This window comes from Hyalella azteca, unplaced genomic scaffold, assembly GCF_000764305.2.
Source record: "Hyalella azteca isolate HAZT.00-mixed unplaced genomic scaffold, Hazt_2.0.2 contig5114, whole genome shotgun sequence".
Lineage (NCBI taxonomy): Eukaryota > Metazoa > Arthropoda > Malacostraca > Amphipoda > Hyalellidae > Hyalella > Hyalella azteca.
The window spans coordinates 737,532-760,439 of NW_025935314.1; the positions used below are offsets into that span (position 1 = coordinate 737,532).

At 41.5% G+C, this 22,908-nt stretch overlaps 2 protein-coding genes across 2 annotated transcripts; both read left to right on the forward strand.

Moving 5' to 3' along the window:
* Positions 1-8,453: 8,453 nt before the first annotated feature.
* On the forward strand, positions 8,454-9,949 carry LOC108675477 (cell surface glycoprotein 1-like). The gene is made up of 3 exons (XM_018163501.1): positions 8,454-8,613; positions 8,814-9,140; positions 9,750-9,949. The coding sequence occupies exons 1-3, from the start codon at positions 8,454-8,456 to the stop codon at positions 9,947-9,949; spliced, it is 687 nt and encodes a 228-aa protein (XP_018018990.1).
* On the forward strand, positions 9,767-16,485 carry LOC108675465. Its single transcript, XM_018163489.2, has 5 exons — positions 9,767-10,067; positions 10,353-10,637; positions 11,493-11,614; positions 11,785-13,165; positions 15,131-16,485. Exons 1-5 carry the CDS (start codon positions 9,983-9,985, stop codon positions 15,856-15,858), a joined length of 2,601 nt encoding a protein of 866 aa, XP_018018978.1. The 5' UTR covers positions 9,767-9,982; the 3' UTR covers positions 15,859-16,485.
* The last annotated feature ends 6,423 nt before the right edge of the window (positions 16,486-22,908 follow it).

The following is a 22,908-nucleotide window of genomic DNA, read 5'->3' on the forward strand; positions in this document are numbered from 1 at the left end:
GAATGAAGTATAATTTTCTTCAGAAATTTAAAATTGACTGTATTGAATTAATTATTCTATTTATTTGTATAATTAAAGGTCTTTTGTTCGTATTTCATTTTGAGTATCATTTCTCACATATCATCACCGTGAGTATTGATAACAATGATAGATGAATGTTAAGATCATTCCGTCAGTGGACTTTAAATGTTTGCCTATTGTCAGTCTTACGATCATTGTGACTATGTGATCTTCGTTGCTGTCTCGACCATATATGTTAATATCACGAGAATTTTAGATAATACTATCATTGTATTATCTATCTACTCTATATCTAACTATCATATTATCTATCTTTCTATCAATGCTATCTTACTAATACTATATCATATTATTTATTAGTTATTTGGGTCTTAAAATCATCATACATGGTACAATCATCGTAGATCTTGTAACGATATGTAGTCGCAGATCTCAATACAATGTAGATAATTTTGATTTTCATATATTATAAGATATTGCAAATCCTTGATATTTAAAGATTAAAAGATATTTACAAAATAGATTATAAGATATTTACAAAATAGATTATAAGATATTTACAAAATCTATATTTATAGATCTTGAGGTGTGCGCATGCGCGGTCGCGAGGCACCGCGCGCCAGCTGCTCCAGCGCGCGAGCAGCTGCGTAAAAAGCAGCTGCGCAGAGACGGCAGCTGTGGCCTCGTACTTGGCAGCTGCCCAGCCGCTACGTTTACAGCTGCCGCTGACACGCTCTCTGGCCGCTGCTGCTGAGTGGGTACAGTTGCTTTGGCATCTGCTGACATTCCAGCAGCTGCCTTATATGAAGTCAAGCAAGTTCGGATAACAGAGTGCGATCTTATTTAGATAATAATCAGCTGTTCGTCAACTTCGTCTCTTCTTGTTCTTCTTGATCAATTGATCGCCGATTTTTAAGTTCTGGTCTTTCCTGATTTCCGGCTGTTCATCGCTTTTTCTTCGCCTTATGTTCTACATTGCACAGTTTCATCTTTGGTTTGCAAACTGACAACAAAAATGGACCCAAATTTATGCATGAAATTAACTTAATTCTCTCTTGACGGCGTTTTAGGTATTTTTTCCTGTAACGGTTCAAAAGTACTTCAAAAAATGAAAGAAAGACATTTAAACTTCAGGCAGATCCACTTCATCTATTTTTATAGGTACCAAGTTACTGTCAGCATATAATAAGATGATTCATTCAAACTTCCTGTTTTATATTTCGCGCCAAGCAAGCAGATGTAAAAGGAACAGAATTGGAAGTATTTCATATGAAAAGCAAGGCCATGAAGTTTTATATCTTGTCTAATTAATGGCAACTTTGCATTGGACAAGTGAGCAGCGTGCGTTAGCTGTCCGGACGTACCTTTCTAATGGTCGTTTCATTATCGCTACTCAACGAGCATTCCGTACTCGGTTCCATAGTCATTATTCATGCCGGATTCCTGATCGGAAATCGATTGTTACGTGGGTGAACACATATAGGGAAAGTGGCAGTGTGAATGAAAGAGGGCCAGGAGGTCAGCGGTCGGCCAAAACACCCAAAAACGCAGAGAGAGTTGAAGAGGCGCTTCTGCGTTCTCCACACCGTTCAGTATGTGAACACTCTGCTATTCGCCTCATCTCCTTGAGAGTTGGCCTTCTTTGGCCGGCCCGATCCCATGATTTGGCTCCGTGTGTTTTTTCTATGGTGTTATCTTAAATCAATTGTTTACAATGACTTTCCGAGGACCATACCTAATTTGAAGAACAACATGCGCCCAGCCATCGCCGACATACCGGTCAGTATGCATCAGCGAGTTGAACGGAACTTCAAGAATCGACTAACTGAATGCATAGACAATGGGGCCGTCGTTCATCTGACATCATCTTTAAAACTAAATTGTACAAAAATTCAGCTTATGTCTTTTTCAATAAAATCTATATTGTAATGATATCTTTAAAAGTTATTTTTAATTGAGCTTTCAAATCCGGAAATTTCCGTAAATCACCCTATACTACCTACCTATCAGCACAATGCCAAAAATGTACTAAATTACAATGCATCTAGCGCTCAAGGCACCATATTATCAAAAAATCTCATGGCGTAAAAAGGGATTTGATTTAAAAAATACGAATGATAGGTCGCTGTCTCCATTGATTTATCGGAATAAGAGGAAATTTACGGAAATCTTGAATTGTGATGAAGTAGAAAAATACAAAATTGAATAAAGGTGTGATAAGGAACTAAACGGCTCATGATGTATCCTAAAATAATTGTATCAGTAATGTCTGATTATTATTTATTGCAATACGATTAAGTTAAGTAACCACCGTCTACCCATCAAATTGTGTGAATTCTCGTAACTGCGGTTCAAGTGATTAGCAGTACGGTATTTTTCAGTATAAAAATTGGATTTTATATCTATCTGAGTTAATAAATGAATTATGAGTAGCGTAGTAAATTAATTTTTCTATAATTATGAAGACATATATCACGTGAGGCACACTAATTGAGCATGATTATTGTTAGTTATTATAATACGTTATACACAACGGCAGCGATTTGTTGTCGCTGCGCTATTTTCATTGCCTGATATCACAAGGATTCGGAAGCAATTCAAGATTTGCCGCGGCTGATTAGGCCGATTAATTAGTGAATATTAGCCCGTACATATATGTGGGCCTACAGATATAAGTACAAATAGTTTGCTTTGCAGTTGTGCATTTTCTGATGCGAACTGTCGAACAAACGCCGGCACAAATGCGTTAGCAGCCTTATCAAGACGCCGGCACAAATGCGTTAACAGCCTTATCAAGACGCCGGCACAAATGCGCGGCGGTATCAAGACGCTGGCACAAATGCGTCGCGGTTTCAAGACGCCGGCACAAATGCGTTGTGTTATCAAGACGCCGGCACAAGTGCGTTAGGTTATCAAGACGCCGGCACAAATGCGCCGCGGTATCAAGACGCCGGCACAAATGCGTCGCGGTATCAAGACGCTGGCACAAATGCGTCGCGTTATCAAGACGCCGGCACAAATGCGTTGGGTTATCAAGACGCCGGCACAAATGCGTCGCGTTATCAAGACGCCGGCAAAAATGCGTCGCGGTATAAAGACGCCGACACAAATGCGTCGCGTTATGAAGACGCCGGCACAAATGCGTCGCGTTATCAAGACGCTGGCACAAATGCGTTAACGGCCTTGTCAAGACGCCGGCACAAATGCGTTGGGTTATCAAGACGCCGGCACAAATGCGTCGCGTTATCAAGACGCCGGCACAAATGCGTTGGGTTATCAAGACGCCGGCACAAATGCGTCGCGGCATCAAGACGCCGGCACAAATGCGTCGCGGTATCAAGACGCCGGCACAAATGCGTCGTGGTATCAAGACGCCGGCACAAATGCGTCGCGTTATCGAGACTCCGGCACAAATGCGTCGCGGTATCAAGACGCCGGTACAAATGCGTCGCGTTATCAAGACACCGGCACAAAACTCGTCCGGTATCAAGACGCCGGCACAAATGCATCGCGGTATCAAGACGCCGACACAAATGCGCCGCGTTATCAAGACGCCGGCACAAAATGCGTTGTGCTATCAAGACGCCGGCACAAATGCGTCGCGTTATCATGACGCCGGCACAAATGCGTTGCGTTATCAAGACGCCGGCACAAATGCGTTGGGTTATCAAGACGCCGGCACAAATGCGTTGGGTTATCAAGACGCCGGCACAAATGCGTCGCGTTATCAAGACGCCGGCACAAATGCTTTGTGTTATCAAGACGCCGGCACAAATGCGTCGCGGTTATCAATACGCCGGCACAAATGCGTCGCGTTATCAAGACGCCGGCACAAATGCGTCGTGTTATCAAGACGCCGGCACAAATGCGTCGCGGTTATCAAGACGCCGGCACAAATGCGTCGTGTTATCAAGACGCCGGCACAAATGCGTTGGGTTATCAAGACGCCGGCACAAATGCGTCGCGGTATCAATATGCCGGCACAAGTGATACGCTGGTACAAATGCGTCACGGGATCAAGACGCCGGCACAAATGCGTCTTGTTATCCTCCATTTTCATTGTGCTCGCAATTGTGCACCGGGCGCGCAGGTGTTGCTGTGCACGGTCTGCTGAAGCGCCACACCCTCTGCGCAGGCAAGGGATGAGGAGGTATGCTTGAGTCACCCCGCCCAGCTGTCTTCACGACACTGGTTTTGCGCTGTGATTTTCTCATTCGGCCCGCCTTGTTTCCATCCGTTTTGGTCCGGAGAATAGATTAATTTTAGAAAAAATGACGTTTATCCGAAATAATGTTGTTGTTTTAATTGTTCTACGTCGTGATTTTCAGCCCGCCCGCTTCATTTTGGTCCGTTTTGCTGCAGAGACCTGACTCATTTTAAAGAATTTTGCATTAAAGTCGTTCATGAGAGATTGAGGCAGGAATTGTTTGTTGTTTGAGGATTAATTTATCCTGATTTCTCAACACCGGCCCTTTTGAATATTTATTCTTTTTTGTTTGCACTTATTTATAGGCTGTTGAGACCAGGTACACAAATGACGCGTGGATAACATTCCGAGCTAAATTGGCTCGTGTGAGGCAGGAAACTATAGCTAACACAAAATTGTTCATACCTCGAAAGCGTTAATTAGCAAACTACATGTAATGCCTTTTCGTGCCACAAACACATGTGTCGCAGATAGAAACCATTGTTGAAGAGAATACATTTAAGAACCGCTACTGTACTGAATGTTTTAAAGAACCGCTACTGTAGTGTCAGTAGTGAATGTATTAAAGAACCGCTACTGTAGTGTCAGTAGTGAATGTATTAAAGAACCGCTACTGTAGTGAATGTATTTAAGAACCGCTACTGTACTGAATGTATTAAAGAACCACTACTGTACCGGATGTATTAAAGAACCGCTACTGTAGCGAATGTATTAAAGAATCGCGACTAGCTGTAGTGAATGTATTTAAGAACCGCTACTGTAGCGAATGTATTAAAGAATCACTGGCGAAGTAAATGCATTGAAGAACGTCCGCTGTAGTGAAGGAATTAGACAATCTCTCCTGTAGCGAAGGTATGACAAAAGCGCTGATGTAGTGAATTTATTAAAGCGCCGCGTATTTACGTGAAATAATATGCGTGAATTTAGCTTTAGTTCCTGTGTCCTGCAGTCATGATCAAAGCTGACCATTCAATTTCATAAAGTTCTAGAGAGTGACATTGACAATCTTATATATTCTTATATATAGACATTGACCGATACATAACATAACATATCATAGTGATGTCGGCGCTAAAGAGTTTAGAGTAGGCCTGATGATCGGCTCAAAATTTTAACTGGGATGTAGCCCGTCGCCGAATCTTGAACTTTTCGCGACTTGTTCATAGAAGATCTAAAATCTTGTCATTTGATCGGATATTTTCAAGACTGACGATAGTTTGAAATAACTACTAGACTTCCACCGGGTTCGATATGGTGCTAGGCATTTCAAGTCTGAACATATATTTTTCCATAGCTTTATCTAGTCTGTTCTTGAACGCGCTCATACTCGGAGCGCCAACGATGTAAACACTTCGTGCTTACATTGAAGTTTATGAGTACTTGAACTATTTTCTATTTTGTAATCTTCATGTACATTCTTACTCTATCGAAAAATGACAAAACATACAAGCTTTTGTCCCAGCCACATAAGTCGCTGGACTGTAATAACAATATTATATAATATTGATCAGAAGTAAAATTTTTCATCCATTCAAATTTTACCGAAGCTGATCAAATTCCACCATAAACTTATAGTAATATTTTCTAACTTATTCCTTTGTATACACTTAACTTATTTTTGTTCAGCTCTTGTGTTATCGTACGAATTTCTGGCACGTAACATTGCTTGCAGGTGATGCACAGTCTGGATGAGATGGAACAGTCCCCCATATCTTGAAGGGGGCACATTGGTTTTCTATAACGCCAGAAAATGCTTCCAAAAAAACGTTATCAAGGTGTAAGACTTCACCTATTGCAACAAGCCAACAACAAAAAGATTCAATGAATAAGAGGTCTTTGAACATTAAAAAACGGAATATTTCAGAGATGAGAATTTAGAGAGAACCAATCAATAAAATTATGCTTATAAATTGGATATATTATTCAAATTATTGAAAATTTTCATGCATGATGCGATAAAGGTAAATAAGAGGTTAAAATTCTACCACGACTTATTGTAGACTTGTAGTGACCTGGTAATGGATTGCAATTATTCAAAAATATTAAATAAGATCCTCGCACCGACTACCGAACTACCCAACAAAGGTGCACAGAATCAGAACACGAATTTCGTTCGTGACTTTAGCTGGTAAAAAAATTTTAGTTTTCTTTCATTGCCAATGAATAATTCACATCATCCATTTTGACAGCCATTTCCTTACACGTTAACAGAATATATCAGTATATACAAAGTTTACAGTTTAGTAATACTAAAATCACGATAATCGCATGATAATCCCAAGTTCCATGAATTTTGCAATGCTGCTAAGTAATTTGGGTAAAGCATAACCGCAATTATACTTAGAGTCTAAGCGTGGCCGAGGTCTATTTTCTTCGCGTCATCACCCGAGTAAGACCTGGCATGTGAACGTGCATTTGCGGAAGTGTTGGTTTAACTTTAATACGTTGAGTGCGATACCACCCACCAAGGTTGCCACATAGAATAGAATAGAATTTAAGACTGAACATATGCTCCTGCATAGCTTCGTCTAGTCTGTTCTTGAAGGCCTTCATACTCGGAGCGTCAACGATGCTATCAGGGAGGCTGTTCCACATGTCGGTGACTCGAAGCGAGAAGAAATGTTGTCGCATGGATGTGCTATGGCATAAAAACTGCCAATTCCGCGGAGAAACAGATCTAAAATTGATATTCGTTAAAAAAATTGTAGGTTCCTGTGCAAAAATTTAAATTTGTTTTGTCACTATTCAAAATTTAATAAAAACCTGCCGATATTATAAATTTCTGCCGGCCAACGCAATTGCAAAAAAGCTGAATCGCGGAATTTGTCCGGAAAAAAATATCCTGAAACCTTACCGAAGTCGTCCCGCACTCAACGTGTCGACTAAGTCTCGATTTCGGAGTTGACTAAATTGTCCTCTCCTGCCGCAAAAAAAATGTCTTCTATTATCTTTGATTAATATACAAGGTATAAGGCGGAAGGAATTATAATTTAATCAGGAAAATTATTCGAAGCAGGTTAAATGCATTATTACCATTATTTCATACAATTATTCTATCAAGATATATATCAGTAAGCCGTAGAACTGTAATTCGAATTTGTTGTACGAGGGAAAATAATTGCTGAGCGTCTTTATGACGAGATTCATATCAGCGTAGCTTTCATAAATTAAATTTCCAACCAAGAAATTGATCGATTTCATTATTTTCAAAACAATTTTGAACATCTTTTGTGTGGTTTTGAATGCTGTATATACCGTAGAATATTTTTATAAATATTTCATGATAAGGCGTTTTATAAATATTTCATGATAAGGCGTTCAATGCCCGCAATATCATCTTCGGCATTTATCAGGATTAAGTTGTGAATTTTTAATTGTGTGGAGGAGTCTACACATTTCACAAGGTTACTTATAGAATAACAATATGTTAAAAAATTCTCTGATAATATTAAGTATATCAATTTTCAACATGGTAAGGCTGTACAATTATTAAGATATAAAAATTTTTGAATATAAATAGAATGTAATCCTATAACCTACGTATGTATTAAGTTATGGGATTCATGAAAAATTTATTCACATGAATATTTACACGAATAAAAAATCTATCTTGGAAAGAGTAAAACTCATCCAGTGAATTGCTGCGTTTTCAACAGAAAACTTTCAGGTAGATTGCATCTAACTGATGCCGCATGACAATGCACGGCATTTTCGTCTTGCTAGAACAACAAAAAACATATTTTTTAAACATGAGCCACACGTGGTCTATTCATTTGGAAAATTGGATGAGTTGATCATGACACGAAGAAGGCTTAGCGTGCAGGACTATGCCCTCCTGTTTTGCGGTTAATTTAAATACGACGTTCGTCTGCAAAAGGGTCGTACTCTCAACATATAAACTACATTTAAGCGGTAACATTGGTGTTAAAAGGATTCTTTCTCGAATTTGCAAAACTTTAATTGTACAAATTATTCAGATAGCAGAGGGATAAATGTTCGTCGCCCTGCGAAGGCCATTTTATAATCTGAAAATAGGGCCACAGTCGTACGATTTTGACTCTTCGAATTGGCATTTCAAAGATTATTGCTCCGTAAAGAATTAATTAATGAGCTAAAAATTTCAACCTAGTGATTTATTGACCAAAAACAACAACCAAAATAAATTGATCTAAAAATTTCATGAGAATGGAATTTCATGCGGCGACTTGAAAACAGCGACTCATGCATGGCTCCTGCAGACGGTATGGTTCCTGCAGACGGTATGGTTCCTGCAGACGGTATGGTTCCTGCAGACGGTATGGTTCCTGCAGACGGTATGATTCCTGCAGACGGTATGGTTCCTGCAGATGGTATGGTTCCTGCAGATGGTTTGGTTCCTGCAGACGGTATGTTTCCTGCAGACGGTATGGTTCCTGCAAACAGTATGGTTCCTGCAGACGGTATGGTTCCTTCAGACGGTATGGTTCCTGCAGACGGTATGGTTCCTGCAGACGGTATATGTGGTTCCTGCAGACGGTATGGTTCCTGCAGACGGTTTGGTTCCTGCATACGGTATAGGTTCCTGCAGACGGTATGGTTCCTGCAGACGGTATGGTTCCTGCAGACAGTATGGTTCCTGCAGACGGTATGGATCCTGCAAACGGTAAGGTTCCTGCAGACGGTAAGGTTCCTGCAGATGGTATGGTTCCTGCAGACAGTATGTTTCCTGCAGACGGTATGGTTCCTGCAGACAGTATGGTTCCTGCAGACGGTATGGTTCCTGCAAACGGTAAGGTTCCTGCAGACGGTAAGGTTCCTGCAGACAGTATGTTTCCTGCAGACGGTATGGTTCCTGCAGACAGTATTGTTCCTGCAGACGGTATGGTTCCTGCAGACGGTATGGTTCCTGCAGAGAGTATGGTTCCTTCAGACGGTATGGTTCCTACAGTGCACAAGCAATAAACTTGTTCATTCCCACACAAACGATGCAATTCTGCTGATGGCTGCAGTGCGCGTGTAACCAACGAGGTCCTTTTCGCACGAACGTTGCAATATCATAAATGGCAGCGATGTATTTAACTGAACTGCGGGCTCTGTCACTTCAGTTGAGGCGGAACGTTTGGTAGGAGTGGTGGGTTGGTATTTTGGTAATCTCATGATTGAACCAATTAATTCAACCATTGGTATTCTGCTGTAGCGAGTAGCACAACGCAAACCTTGAACACAATAAACACTTATTGTCAATATTTTCAAGAACATCTCATGCCAGTGCAGGTTCCGAACTGCATATTCACCACACACCAACCGCTGGCAATAACTGTCTACACAATATTAATTTTTAACTAACAAAAGACGAAAACGTCCAGATTTAGGTATTTAACAATACCAAAACTTTTATTTGTGACCATAATAAGCAAATTTAATGCATTAATGCAATGAATTTCAGTAACGCAGTAAAGCAATGATTTTCAGTAATGCAATGATTTTTAACCGATCATGGCGTCAATGAATTACAGTAACATTTCAAAGAAATTATGAATAGACCCGAACTCTCTTGACCCAGACCCAGCCGAACCGGGCCCAGTAAACCCAGACCCAGCAGACCCGAACTCTCTTGACCCAGACCCAACCGAACCGGGCTCAGTTGACCCTGATCCAGCAGACCCGAACTCCCTTGACCCAGCAGAACCCGGTCCAATAGACCCTGACCCAGCACACCCAGTAGACCCTAAGCTCACGTAGACCTAGCAGAGCTCGTGTCACGCTCCTGCCACGATGCAGAGCACGACCACCGCCTGCCTGCGACTTGTGTTGCTGGTGTCGTTAGTCTGCATCTCTGCTGCTGGTTCTCCGGCGCCAGGTATATACTTGACAAAAATATATTCCTACGTAAATACTCTACAATTTACTTCATTTTTACTTGGTTTTCTTCTGAAAATAACACAGCTTTTCTTCTACGGGTCAATCAGAAGTAATCCATGCGCTCTTTATAATTGTTCGACCCGGTACGTGAAAGTTATTTCGTGACGAATATAAATTTTATTTAAAAATCCATAATTGCGTGAGTGTTAATCCGGTCCCTTGTCTATGCAAGAACTTTAACGACGATAAATATATTCAACACAATCCATTACTATCGTAACAGGTGCACAAGATTCTTCAATGGGTGCGCCAGGACCGCCGGGAACATCTGGGCCATCTGGAACGTCGAGCACCATTCGCTGCTATCCAGTTAATTTGGCAAATGACTCGTTGCCATTAACGAGCGCTTTTCTCGTCATCTCGGTGATGGTTAAGGTTCCCCATGATGGTGACTGGGTAGAATACTTCGATGAGGAGCACTGGCTCAACCACCCTGTCGAGCCGGGGAAAGAGGAAAACAGTCGGACATTCCTCACCCTGAATTTCACTAACTACACAATTGAAGCAAGTGAGTTGTGTCGTATGTTGCATTACCCAATGATGTTCTATAAGTGATGGCTATTAAAAGACAATCTATTATATGATTTATATCTTACTTCTAATTATAATCATATCTTACTTCAAATTATAATCCTTTTCATAGGATCATGCCACCAGAACTAATAGAATTAAAAAAAAAAGAAACAGGATTTAGAATTTGCTTCCTCCTGTCAGCAAATCCCAGGTACTCATTTCTTCTAAGACAACTATCTTTCTGATAATGCGTACATAATATTACTCTTTCTGAAACAGCTTCTTTTCTAAGACTGAGTGCATCATATGTTCAGCATATGTTCAGTCTTAAAATGCCTAGCAAATTACGGACCAGGCAATAAGTCCAGACGAAGCTGTGCTGGAGCATATGTTCAGTCTTAAAATGCCTAGCAAATTACGGACCAGGCAATAAGTCCAGCAGCTATCTCAATCAATCGTTAGTTATGGAAAGATCGGGTTCCAAAGGCTGGATCCCTTCTGAATCAAGTCACGAAAATTTCAAAAATCGGCAAAAGGCCATGGGCCTATTTCATCAGTGCATGCCGACACTTCTATTCTATTCTATCACTTTGTCTTGACAGCTATAGACATCTGAGTGGATCACTCTAGACATTACATAAAAGTCAGCTTCTTTTCTATGGGGATGCGTTCTTTTTAAATGAGACGTTCATTTTAAGACTGCTTACAACCCCTTCTTCCGCGACTTTTTCTGGAACAGCGTGCACTTTTTTCTTTAACAACTTTTTCAAGGGACAGAGAGCACCTTTTTTCAAAGAAAATCTGTCTTTGACTGCGTGCATCAATCTTTCTAGGACAATAATTTTCCTAGAACTGCGTGCGTCGGGCGAGCTGGAGATCGCGCTCCCCTCAGGTGTTCATAAGCCCCTAACCCTCTTCCCGGTCACCAAATGGTTGAGGCTTCTTATCGCTCTGGACTTGCTTAATTCTCAGGTATTTCATTATAAAATATTCACTTACACAATTGCTAAAATAATTTGAATTACAGCAGTTGTAAAGCATTTTTTTAGCTTTAGCCTTAGCTTAAAATTCCGAGAAAATTTGAATGTGATATTCGATAACATGAATTGTCGGTAAAAACTTTTTTCTCCACTACCGAGCAGGTTCAAGTCCGAGTGGGCCGAAATACCGAGTTGGAAATATTTCCAATGTTTGATCTCGCTGGGAATTCAACAGAAGAATTCGATGGAGAAAAGGAAGAGGAAGAGGGCGATGAAGAAGTGTCGTCTTCATCTGGCATGATGAACGCCGGGCCAATTAATATGTATTCTACAATATGGCAGTTAAATCCTCGAGAAGTTTGTCGTGAGGAGACCACGTGGGTGTACCTAAAGCAAATGCAACTTTACTTGGCAGATAATTTCGATTCATTGTTACCCTGTGAGTCTCATATAAATGGAACTTCCTTATTAAGCCATGACGTTGCTGACAAAGAACCCTTGAGTGTTCTTTGCAAGGATGAGAGTACCTTGATTAAATTAGAATCAAGGAACAACTATTTCGAACATAGGGATAGTTGCAAGAAGTTTCAGGGTTCAATACTGACAAAAGAAGACGTGGTTGCCTATGCTAATAAATTAAAATCTATTATATTTATGTCAAGCATCGATGGAGAGTTCATCTCATGGCTAGAGGGTCAAAGTGACGTGGCGGAGAGCTTCAAGTCTTGGTGCTCTGTGTTAATGCGCAATGGATCCCTGAGTTCACTTCCATGTTTATTTCCTTTGAACTTCAGCATCTGCAAGGTGCAGACATCTCTTCCTATTCATTTATATGGAAAGATAGCCATCTTTGACCGGCAGTACGTACTAATATCAGAGCTAGATGGAAGTTGGAAGCTCAAGGGCTCCAGTTCCTTCATTAATTTTCTTGCTGGTGAATGGCTGCTCGAATCCAATCTCCACAAGGCAAAGTGTAATACCAGCAACGTTACGCTACCACTCGTGAGGAACATTTGGCAATGTGGTGCATCTAACATAACGCTTGGGCTTTCGTCTTGCAGCACGCACTCTTTCAGCTGCAGTTCTGGACAATGCTTACCGAAAAGTTCTCGTTGCGACGGCGTTGCTGAGTGTGAGGACGAAAGTGACGAAGAAAATTGCGACCTCATCCTCAAGGACGCCGGCTACGACACACTAATCCAGCCTCCATCACTCGCTGGCGAAGAAAAATTGCGCATGAAATACGAATTCGATGTTTGGTCCATTGCACCCATGCAGACCACAAACTTCTACGCAGAAGTGACCCTCATGTTTATTGTATACTGGAGAGATCCTCGCCTGACCGTATGGAACCCGGTCACGTACAATGACTTCGACACGTACAATGACTTGGACTGTGATGAAATTTGGTCCCCGATGTATCTCGCGGCAGATGGCTACAAAGGAGACTGGGTGTCTCTTCCAGCGCAGTTCACCGACGGCTGCAAGATGGAACTACTATATGATCATCCACTCAATGAATCTACAGATGATCCTTACATGGGTGAGAGAACTTCACCCAACCTGTTGGTCGGGTTCAAGGCCTCAAATTTGAGCTTTAAGACTGATAAGTAATAACCTACAATTTGATGCATTTAAGGCGCGCCACTTTAGTGCAGCACGTAATTACCGCAGATACCACAGTTTTGCTCAGTGGTAGCAGAACCGAAATTAAAGGAGCTAGTGGTGTGGTTGTGCCGTGGTAATCTCAGTTAATTTCTATGTGTCGTTGGTGCGCGGCGATTGGTCGCTGTCAATGGTGGTGCTTCCAGTATTGCCTTGGCTTAGTGTCACTAAACAAATGCTAGGTACGTACTACCTGAAGGATCTTAGAGGCGCCGTCAGGTCGTGTCCAGTCCTATGAGGTTTATTCACTATTTCTTTAAATTATAACTCGCGTCCTAAATAAGATACAAGTCTCAAATTTGGAATGCTATTCCAGCTATTTTTCCTCATTTCAGGTACATTGAAATAAATTTTGCAAATTTTGTCTTTCAACTATTATTAGGAAGGATAAAATTGTGCACCCCGTCGTTCGTGAATCGCGTTACTATTCTACAATTTTCTTGATGTACATAGGTTTAGCTATTTATTCTTCATTGATCGGTATGTCGTGCACGCTTGGGCTTTCGTCTTGTAGCACGCACTCTTTCAGCTGCAATTCGGGGCAATGCTTGCCGAAAAGTTCTCGTTGCGACGGCGTTGCTGAGTGTGAGGACAAAAGTGACGAAGAAAATTGCGACTTCATCCTCAAGGACGCCGGCTACGATACAATATTAAAGCCTCCACCACTCCCTGGCGAAGAAAAATTACGCATGAAATACTTCTTTCGAGTTTATTCCATTGCACCCATAAGGACCAAAAACTTCTACGCAGAAGTAGACGTCGAGTTTGCGGTACACTGGAGAGATCCTCGCTTGACCGTATGGAACCCGGTCAAGCACAAAAACTTGGAATGTGATAAAATTTGGTCCCCAAAGTACGTCGCGGCTGATGGCCATCCTGAGGGACACTGGGTTTCCCTTCCAGCGCAGTTCACCGACGGCTGCATGATGGATCTGCTAGACGATCATCCGCTCAATGAATCTACAGATGATCCCTACATGGGTGAGAGAATTTCACCTAACATGTCGGTCGGGTTCAAAACCGCAAATTCGAGCTGTAAGACTGATAATAACCTACAATTTGGTGCATTTAAGTCGCGTCGCTGTTGTGCAGTACCACACAGTTTTGGGCAGTGGTAGCAGAACCGAGATGAAAGGAGCTAGTGGTGTGTTTGTGCCTTGGTAATCTCGGTTTATTTCTACGTGTCGTTGGTGCGTGGCGATTGGTCGCTGTCAAAGGTGGTGCTTCCAGTATGGCCTTGGGTGAGTGTCCCTAAACGAACGCTGGGTACGTACTACCTGGAGAATCTTAAGGTTTACAGATTGAATTTGCTGTGCATGACTCATTTCATGGAGAATCTAGAAAAATCACGAAGCTTGCCGGAAGCGGATTGGAAACTCGAACCTGGTAACAATTTGAGTTTGAGCTCAATGACAACATTTGGGAACTGGTTATAGGTGTTGACGGCACTTGAGACTTGATTGGTGTTGACAGCAATTAGGACTGACATTGAGAACAAATGAGGTAAATAATGTGCATTTTAAACATTTGTGCTTATTGATTAAAGTTTAAGACCTGTAGGCTTAATTTATTAGCGTTGGCGGCATGCGGTGGTTGACTGGTTGATGATAGCCATTGTTGAGTGTTGACGTTTGGATCTGATGATTTTCATTGACGGTATCGGGGGTTAGTGATTGCATACCGTCAATAAAATGTGGTATGCATGGGTTGGTGATTGCCTACATTATAAGTATCAAATTGTATGTTATAAATAGAGATAAGAACTAATTGGAAATGTAAATTTTCATAAAATATTTATTAACAGTTCCATACGTACTTGCATAACGAAACTCTTTGTTTTCAGGTCGCTTCATAGGTGGGTCATCACTAGAGTTGGTCTACACGCTCAGTGGAATCTTCACAGTTCCGTGCCGCTTTGATCTTCGAAAATATCCGTTCGGAGACCAGAAATGTGAACTCAATATTTGGGTGGACGCAACTGAATTTGACGAAATAATTTACGAACGTTTTCATGACGAGCTAGAAGACGATGTCCACTTCTATGGTCGTCGTGACGTGAGGGAATTCTGGGTGTCTCGCACATGGCGAAGAGAGGTCAACTACAACCAGTCGGTATCGCTCATGATCGAACTAAAGAGCCTGTATGGGTACCACGTTCTCAACAGTTACCTAACCAGCTTCCTCATTTTGCTCATTTCTTTCTCGACCGCTGCGTTCAGAGTCGAAGATTTCAACGAGCGTGTGATGGTATCCCTGACGTCCCTGCTAGTTTTGACGGCTCTCTTTACTCAAGCCAACTCCTCTTCGGTGCAAACTTCGTATCTCAAGCTTCTAGATGTGTGGTATGCTGCGCTCATTGCCTTCAGCTTCCTTATTGTTCTTGCAAACACCTTCTTGAATTCTTACCATCACAAACTGGATGCCGAGAAGAAACTCAATGAGAAATGTTACGATGAAAAAACTATTATAAAAAAGGTTAAAGTTTTGAACTACATACTTTTCGGTTCACTTAGCACCGTATTTTGCAGTTTCATGTTCTTTTATATCCTCTCAGTTGCCAATGTAATTTAAGATTACACACGCTGTGGTTCTTAGACATGGCCTGGTGAAATCTTTTATATATGTACTTGAGGGTAAGTGTTGTTGGACGTACTTAAAGTCTTGACACAATGGGCGGCCCAGTGGTTAGAGTTAAGAGTTTCAAGATGAACTGGGGCAGTGCGATTTGGGTTCGATTCCAGCTACCAGCGACAGTTCTGGTCGAAATATCGGGGAGCAACAAAATTAACCACAGCCAAATTGAAGCAGGTAGTCGCATTTTCGGAAGTCGCATTTAATTTTGTTTGTAATCAAAACTGATACCGATTTTACGAGTACTGTTACTATTACCATGTGAAACTTATTTGGCCCGCTGATCGGCTGGATGGTTCCTACATCATATCCTTACTCTAAATAGATTTACCATTATTGAGTTATCTCGTACATGAGATACCTGTATAACTCTGCTAATGCTATTCCAGCAATTTATTTCAATCTAAGCACGTCAAATAGAATATGTAGCATGTGTAATGAAATAATATCCTAAACATAAATAATGCACATTGCTGTTCACGAAGTGTTATTGACTTTTGCAACCTTTCGGCGTGAATGTATTGTCATATTAATTTCAAAGTGATAGCGATACCAAAGGATTTCTCGATCAGCTTCTTGGTAACTTTTAGATCACATTAATTTAGATCACTAATTTGTTCTATCGCAAAATTGGAGCAGCGAGTTGCGTGTTCGAGACCACAACAAACTTGGAATATTCTTCGATGTTAAGAATCAGTGGCAGGTCTAACAGCCTAATCGACGCTGACACGATCATATTATAAATTAGTCAATGGCGAATAAATCAGAAAGGAAGGGGGTAAAAACTCAGAGTTATGACAGCCTTCATTATGTTATGGGGTCCAGTTCGAATTCTGTTCGGAGGTGGCTGCGAAAGTGATATTTATATATAACATTTTGCATTAGTGTGACAGACGCTGATGACTAAATAGTTTGTTGAACCCAACGGGTAGAGAATGAAAGCTCATTGCCAAGATCACTTGAGTAAAAAATACAGCGACAGAAATAAATCGTGAGCTGTTATTTGCCCAGGTCGACTGCTGCTTAAGCCGCTCACGGTCTTCGTCGAGACAGATATCCACAACGACATTATTTTGGCTTTCACTAGTGGTCGTGAAGAAAGAGAGGAGATAAAGGGTAGAGATTGGATTTAGAATTAAGTTACAAACGGCCGCCCCTCTTGTAATTAATTAGGGTTAATATGTATTATGTAGGTTGGGGTAAAGATGAAGATTCAATATGTCAATTGATGGAATGAAGAATGATGGCGCCGACCAACATCTGAGGTGTTGGAAGATTGTTATAACAAAAATACGACATGAAAAAAATGGAATAAGCACTATATTAAAAGAATGTTGTGGATACAAATGTTTATTCAGTTATAATGTTGGCAATATTAAAAACACAATTATCCATATTAAATTCTAAAGGTTGACTTGGCAGCTCACCCCTGGCAGTTTGTTGTTGGTGTTCCCCGAGCCCCGGTCACGCCAGGAAGCCCGTGCCGCGCAAGAAAGCCGCCACCCGAGCCGGCTCGGACCATAGCTGCGCGATGGATGTTATGCCTGACCGGAGCCTGGGTGCTGCCAGCTCCAGGCACTCGAGCAGAAGATGCTTGACGGTGTGGGGGAGTGAATAACATTGGGGGCACAGGTCCGTTTGAGTGCTGTCCATGCGGTGTTTGTAAGAGTTTAGTGAGGGATGGTGACTGCAGCGGAGTCTGCTGAGGTGCACCCGGCCTGTCTGCACGGCTCAACTGCTGTTCTGTATGGCTGATGTCTGGTGGTATGTCGTCAATGATGCTATTGATTGGTAGATTTTTCAGTGCGTTCCGGGTTAGGTGTGTGTATGTATGTATTTAATGAAGTTGGCTGGGTCTGTTGGCGGAGGTATGGAATACATTATTGTGAGTTAGTAGTTGTATGGAGTGTTGGCAATGTGTCTGTGTGTAGGGGGTTGGTACTGAAAGTGATGGCAGGGACTGAGGGGGTTGTGGAGTGCTGATGCAAGGAATTGGGCGCCTCTCATGTCTAGGTGTTCTTTCAGAAAGAGGACTTTGGTTTCTGCATGGACGTGAGTCACGTGACTGGATGGTGTGGTTTGGGTGCTGCCAAGTGCGATTCTGAGGGCTGTGATTTGTATGGTTTGTAGGTGTTTGTGAAGTGTGGGTGAAATTATGGGTGCCCAGGCTGGACTTGCATAGTCCAGCACTGAACGTACGTATTGTTTGTACACTAGTGTGAGGGTTTCTTTGTTCTGTCCGAATGTTGTTCCTGTGAGGGCTTGGAGTGTGTTCAGCCTAGGTCTGCATTTTGTTTTTATGTTCTGTATGTGTGGTCCGAAAGACATAGAAGTGTTGTAAGTGACACCTAGAATCTTGGTTTCATGTGCGTGTGGTATGATGGTGTTGTTTAGAGTGACTCTGGGCCTGTGCTGATGCTCCTTTGTGTGGCTTGTTAGTAGTGTGCTTGTTGATTTGGTGGGGGCTACTTTGAGTCTGTTGCGTGCTAGCCAGCCCTCTAGTTGTGTGATGCAAGGTTGTACTTGTGTAGAGCATGTGTTAGTATTGGTGTGTGTTGATGTAATTGTGATGTCGTCTGCGTAAGACGAAATGTGAATGTTGTCTGGTGGGGCTGGAATGGCGCTGGAATGTCATGCATGTAAAGGTTGAAAAGTGTTGGTGAAAGGACTGATCCTTGGGGTACTCCGTTCGGTATGTTCTTTGTGTGTGATGATTTGCCGTTGTAGTGAACGAATGACTGTCTGCCTGTTAAATAGTTGGCAATTCAACGTTTGGTGTTGTTATGTAGTGTTGTATTATAGATTTTGTCTGTGAGTAGGAGGCGTGGGATGGCATCAAAGGCTTTGCTAATGTCGATTGTAATCAGGAGTGTGCGATGTGCAAGGAGCTTGGAGTTAATGCCATCCTGTATACGTTGTGTGAGGTTGGTGAGGAGTGTGGTGGTGGAGTGATGGGTCCTGTAACCGTGTTGTGTGGGTGAGAGGGGAATGTGAGGCGTGGTTATGGAGAGTATGAGGCGCTCTGCAACTTTGGATGGTGTGCAGAGGAGTGTAATGGGCCTGTAGGAGGCTGCCTCGGTGGGGGGTTTGTTCAGTGTCAGGAGAGTTATGATTTTGCCGGTTTATCAGATTGATGGTATAATGCAGTTAGCAAATGAAAAGTTGGCCATATTTGTGAGAGTGATGATACCATGCGGGCCGAGGTGTTTCAGATGAATGTTAGAGATGTTGTCTGGCCACGTGGCTGAAGAATTTTTGAGCTGTTTTATGACGCGTGAGGTGTCTGATGCTGTGGCTAGGATGTAATTATTCGCTAGTGGAAATTTGTGTTTGCGCCTGTAAATTTGTTTGTCTGCCCTGTGCTTAGGTAGGTGACTGATGCTAGTATAATAATTTATCAATATGTTGGACTGTTGTTTGCGGGAAGGGATGGTATCCGAGGTGGTAATAGCCGAGTGAGATGGGGTGAGGCCACTGTTGGAGTTAGTGGGGCTGCGGATTGTTCTATATAGTTTTGAGAAGTCGGTCCTGTGGTCTAGTGTCGCCACAAACTCTTCCCAGCGTTGCTTCTGTTTGTTCATTATAGAGGTTTTGATTTGTTCATTCAGTTCGTGGATGTGGTCTGTAGTTGCCTGTGAGTGTGGTGTTGGTGTGCATCGTAGGTTGTTGCGTGTTCTGATGAGACGGGAGATATCAGGTGTGAAATTAGGGTTGTACTTTTTCCTGTTTCCCTTGGGGACATATTTTTTATCAGCTTCGGCGATGATGGTGTTGAAGTGGGTGAGGGTGTGGTCAATGTTGGTGATGGGTTGTGTGTTCAGCTCCTGGAAGCAGACCTTCGTTTCCCTTGTGAATTCTTCCCAGGAGCTTCTGTTGTAGTTGCGAATGGTTTGTGATGTGTGCCAGTTGGTGCCTTTGGTGGAAGGCAGTGTGATGATAATGGGTAAGTGGTCGGATGAGAGGTCTGGCAGTTGATCACGACGCTGTCCAGAAAATAAATGAAGATAGGTGCTTGTACACGAAGACAGTGCAGGCGTCACGTACATCAGGCAAATGTCTGCCGCTTGGTAACTATAGCCTTATAGGACAGTATAAGGTGCCTATCTATCTCAACGAGGACAGTATAAGGGGCCGATATCTTCTCGTTCGTGCCCGCAAATGCGTCGTTAAAAGCCGTCGAGTGAGGTCTGTGAAAATGGAAAGTGAGATCACCTTCAGGCTTCACCATCTCGAGTCTGTACGTTGTTTTTATACTCTTTATTCTAGCTCTTAAAAATGCAACGTCGGGAGCATCTAAACTCTGACTAATAAGGTCTACTTTCAGTTGCAAAATACTCGTTTCTCTCTTCATTTTGTTGGGGTAACCAGCATAGCGAACATTCCACATTAGTTCATATCTTGGAATATCTCAAAGAACAATTGAATATCGTCTGGACTCCACTCTGTTGGGTTATTCTTAGAACCATTCTCGTTCAAACAAGCCATGATTCACTCGATCCAAGATGCTTCACACGAGCGTACAAATGCTCTCATCATGGCTGAATCAGCCCAACTGGCCTCTTCTCGTATAAATAAACCTCGTGTTCGGCGAAGAAAACAACACATTGTTGTCCCTCTCTGCCGCGTCTCGAGCACTTGCCGACAAATGCCACTGATGCAGCTGAACTCATACACGAGGCCAATAGCGTGGACACTTCAAGCGGCAAATGAAGTGGCGGCCAGTAGGCTTACTGTCCTCGTGTACAGGCACCTTAAAGCATCACTGGCCAATGCTGCCGCGTCTAAAAAGAATTCGCAATTTTGAATGACTCATTTATAACACAAAAGTATTTTTGTCGTTAATAGAATTTTGATTATTTGAAAATTAGACGAATATTGTACATGCATGAAAATTGATAATATTTTTGATTTGTTATTTTACAATGGAATAACAGTGAACATTGAAGTAAATACTTGAATTATGGCTAATAAGGTTACATAAAGCTTCAAAAAATAGTGTTTAACGAGCTGTGTGATTTAATAAAGAAAAATAATTATAACGTTCGCAAGAAATGATAGTGCACGTTATGAATACGAGTCACTGGGTCCGGCCGTAAATTTGTCCGAGACGTCTTGGTACATCGGACAAATATTTTTTCTTATGAGTACCTTGGAAGACGGATATGACGCTCGTGCGTGGGTATCGCCTCTTTTTTCAAAAAACTTCGTATTCCTTTGAATAATGCGCTCATGTTGCTGAAATGAGTACTGCTAAATGAGAATTGACATTCAATACTTTGTTCGGATTTCACTGAATATTAAGTCACGATATCGGTTCCATGTTTACAAACTACTCTATGTGCGGCAGGATAAGTTGTGTTTTTGTTAGAAATAAAATCAATTTCAATGAAATAATGTTATATTGTTATTTATTATGTTATGAAATGTCATCACAGTTGTTTCTTTTTATTCTTTTCCCATTTTTGAACGTGGGAAACAATAATCAGCATCGATTTAAGTATTGCGGTATTATCTCGCCACTTGACTCGTGTTCTCATAGACCCAAAGTTTTTCTGAAAAGAATAGCAATTAGGAAGTTAAGCGTTTTAGTTGACATTTCTATTACATGAAATATTGCCGTTGTTTGTATATAAAACTATCTATTAACATGGCATGTTTCCACGAAATTTTAGGGTATTTGCTATCAGATTTGGGGAATATGGACCAAAGAGGCAGTTTCAAATAAGCAGCAGGCCGTGTAAGGCTAGAGGCCGGAGAACTGTTTGGCGACGGTGGCGTGTGTGCGAGGAAGATTCAAGTCAATCCGTGAGATTCGCCATGTATGGGTTAGAAATTGGAATGTTCTCTTTTGAAAATTAATTGCAATTCATTTTTTTAACTTGCCGAATTGAGATGTAAATAAATTCATCAACAAAAAACATGTAAACATCTCATTATACTAGCGTTTAATTTTTTCATTTAGGCAGACCAGTAAATTTGGTGTCGTCAATGGCATATAAGTCACCACTCAGCAGCTACTAAGCCTACTGTATAGTGTATAATATATACGATACCTCGCCATTCGTTACCAGCAGGAAACAACAATATAAACTGGTCAAAATTACGATTTGTTGGGTTTGATTTCTCCATAGCCTAATACCTCGGAACTTTGGAAGCTATTTCAGTAGTCCTATTTGATTGTATCATTCATTCATTGTGCTAGAAAGTTGTGGCTCAGTTTTGTATTTTTGTTGACAAAAGAGATGGATTCTTTTGAACTTCATTTGAAGGCTGGTGAGTGGTGACATTAGTGCTATGGCAAAGTTAGTGGCATTGAGCCATGGATTGTAATCATTTAGGCTAATCATCTTAGACTTAGAAGTTAGAGGTGAACTCTGGACTGGAAGCAAGAGTGTGAGTCTGTGAGACCAGAACTTGGTTGTGTTGTAACTACTGAACAACGATGAGTACAATCTACTAACAAACATAGTGAAATCCTTTTAATTTCTATCCATTTTTATTCATATGTTTTGAAACTCTACAGATCTGTATTAAAAGATGAATTCTGAAGAAAAAGGTAACAGTAATTCTAACAAAATAATACCAGTTCGTGTTGCTGTTCGAGTGAGACCATTTGTGGAGCGAGAAAAACTAGAATATTGTGAATCATCTTTAGAGGCATCATCAGATAATTCTCAGGTAAATTTTATCTCTTAAGTCCCATAATAATATTTGCTAAGGAAAAATTCAGGAACTAGCTGCAAATTATTATAAAATATCACAACTTTTCCCATTGTCCCAACTTTATTCAAATTTCATTAAATAAAAAGTGAACATGTCTCATGAATCATGATTCATGATGTCTGGACTAGCTGCATGATGCAATCCACAGCCAGGGATGTGCCAGGTGCCCACTATGCAGAGGGTGGATGCAGCGTCGGCAATATATGGATTTTTAAGCCCAAAGCATCGCCGGCCATTTTAAAGATGCGTCGCCGGGTAATTTTTAAT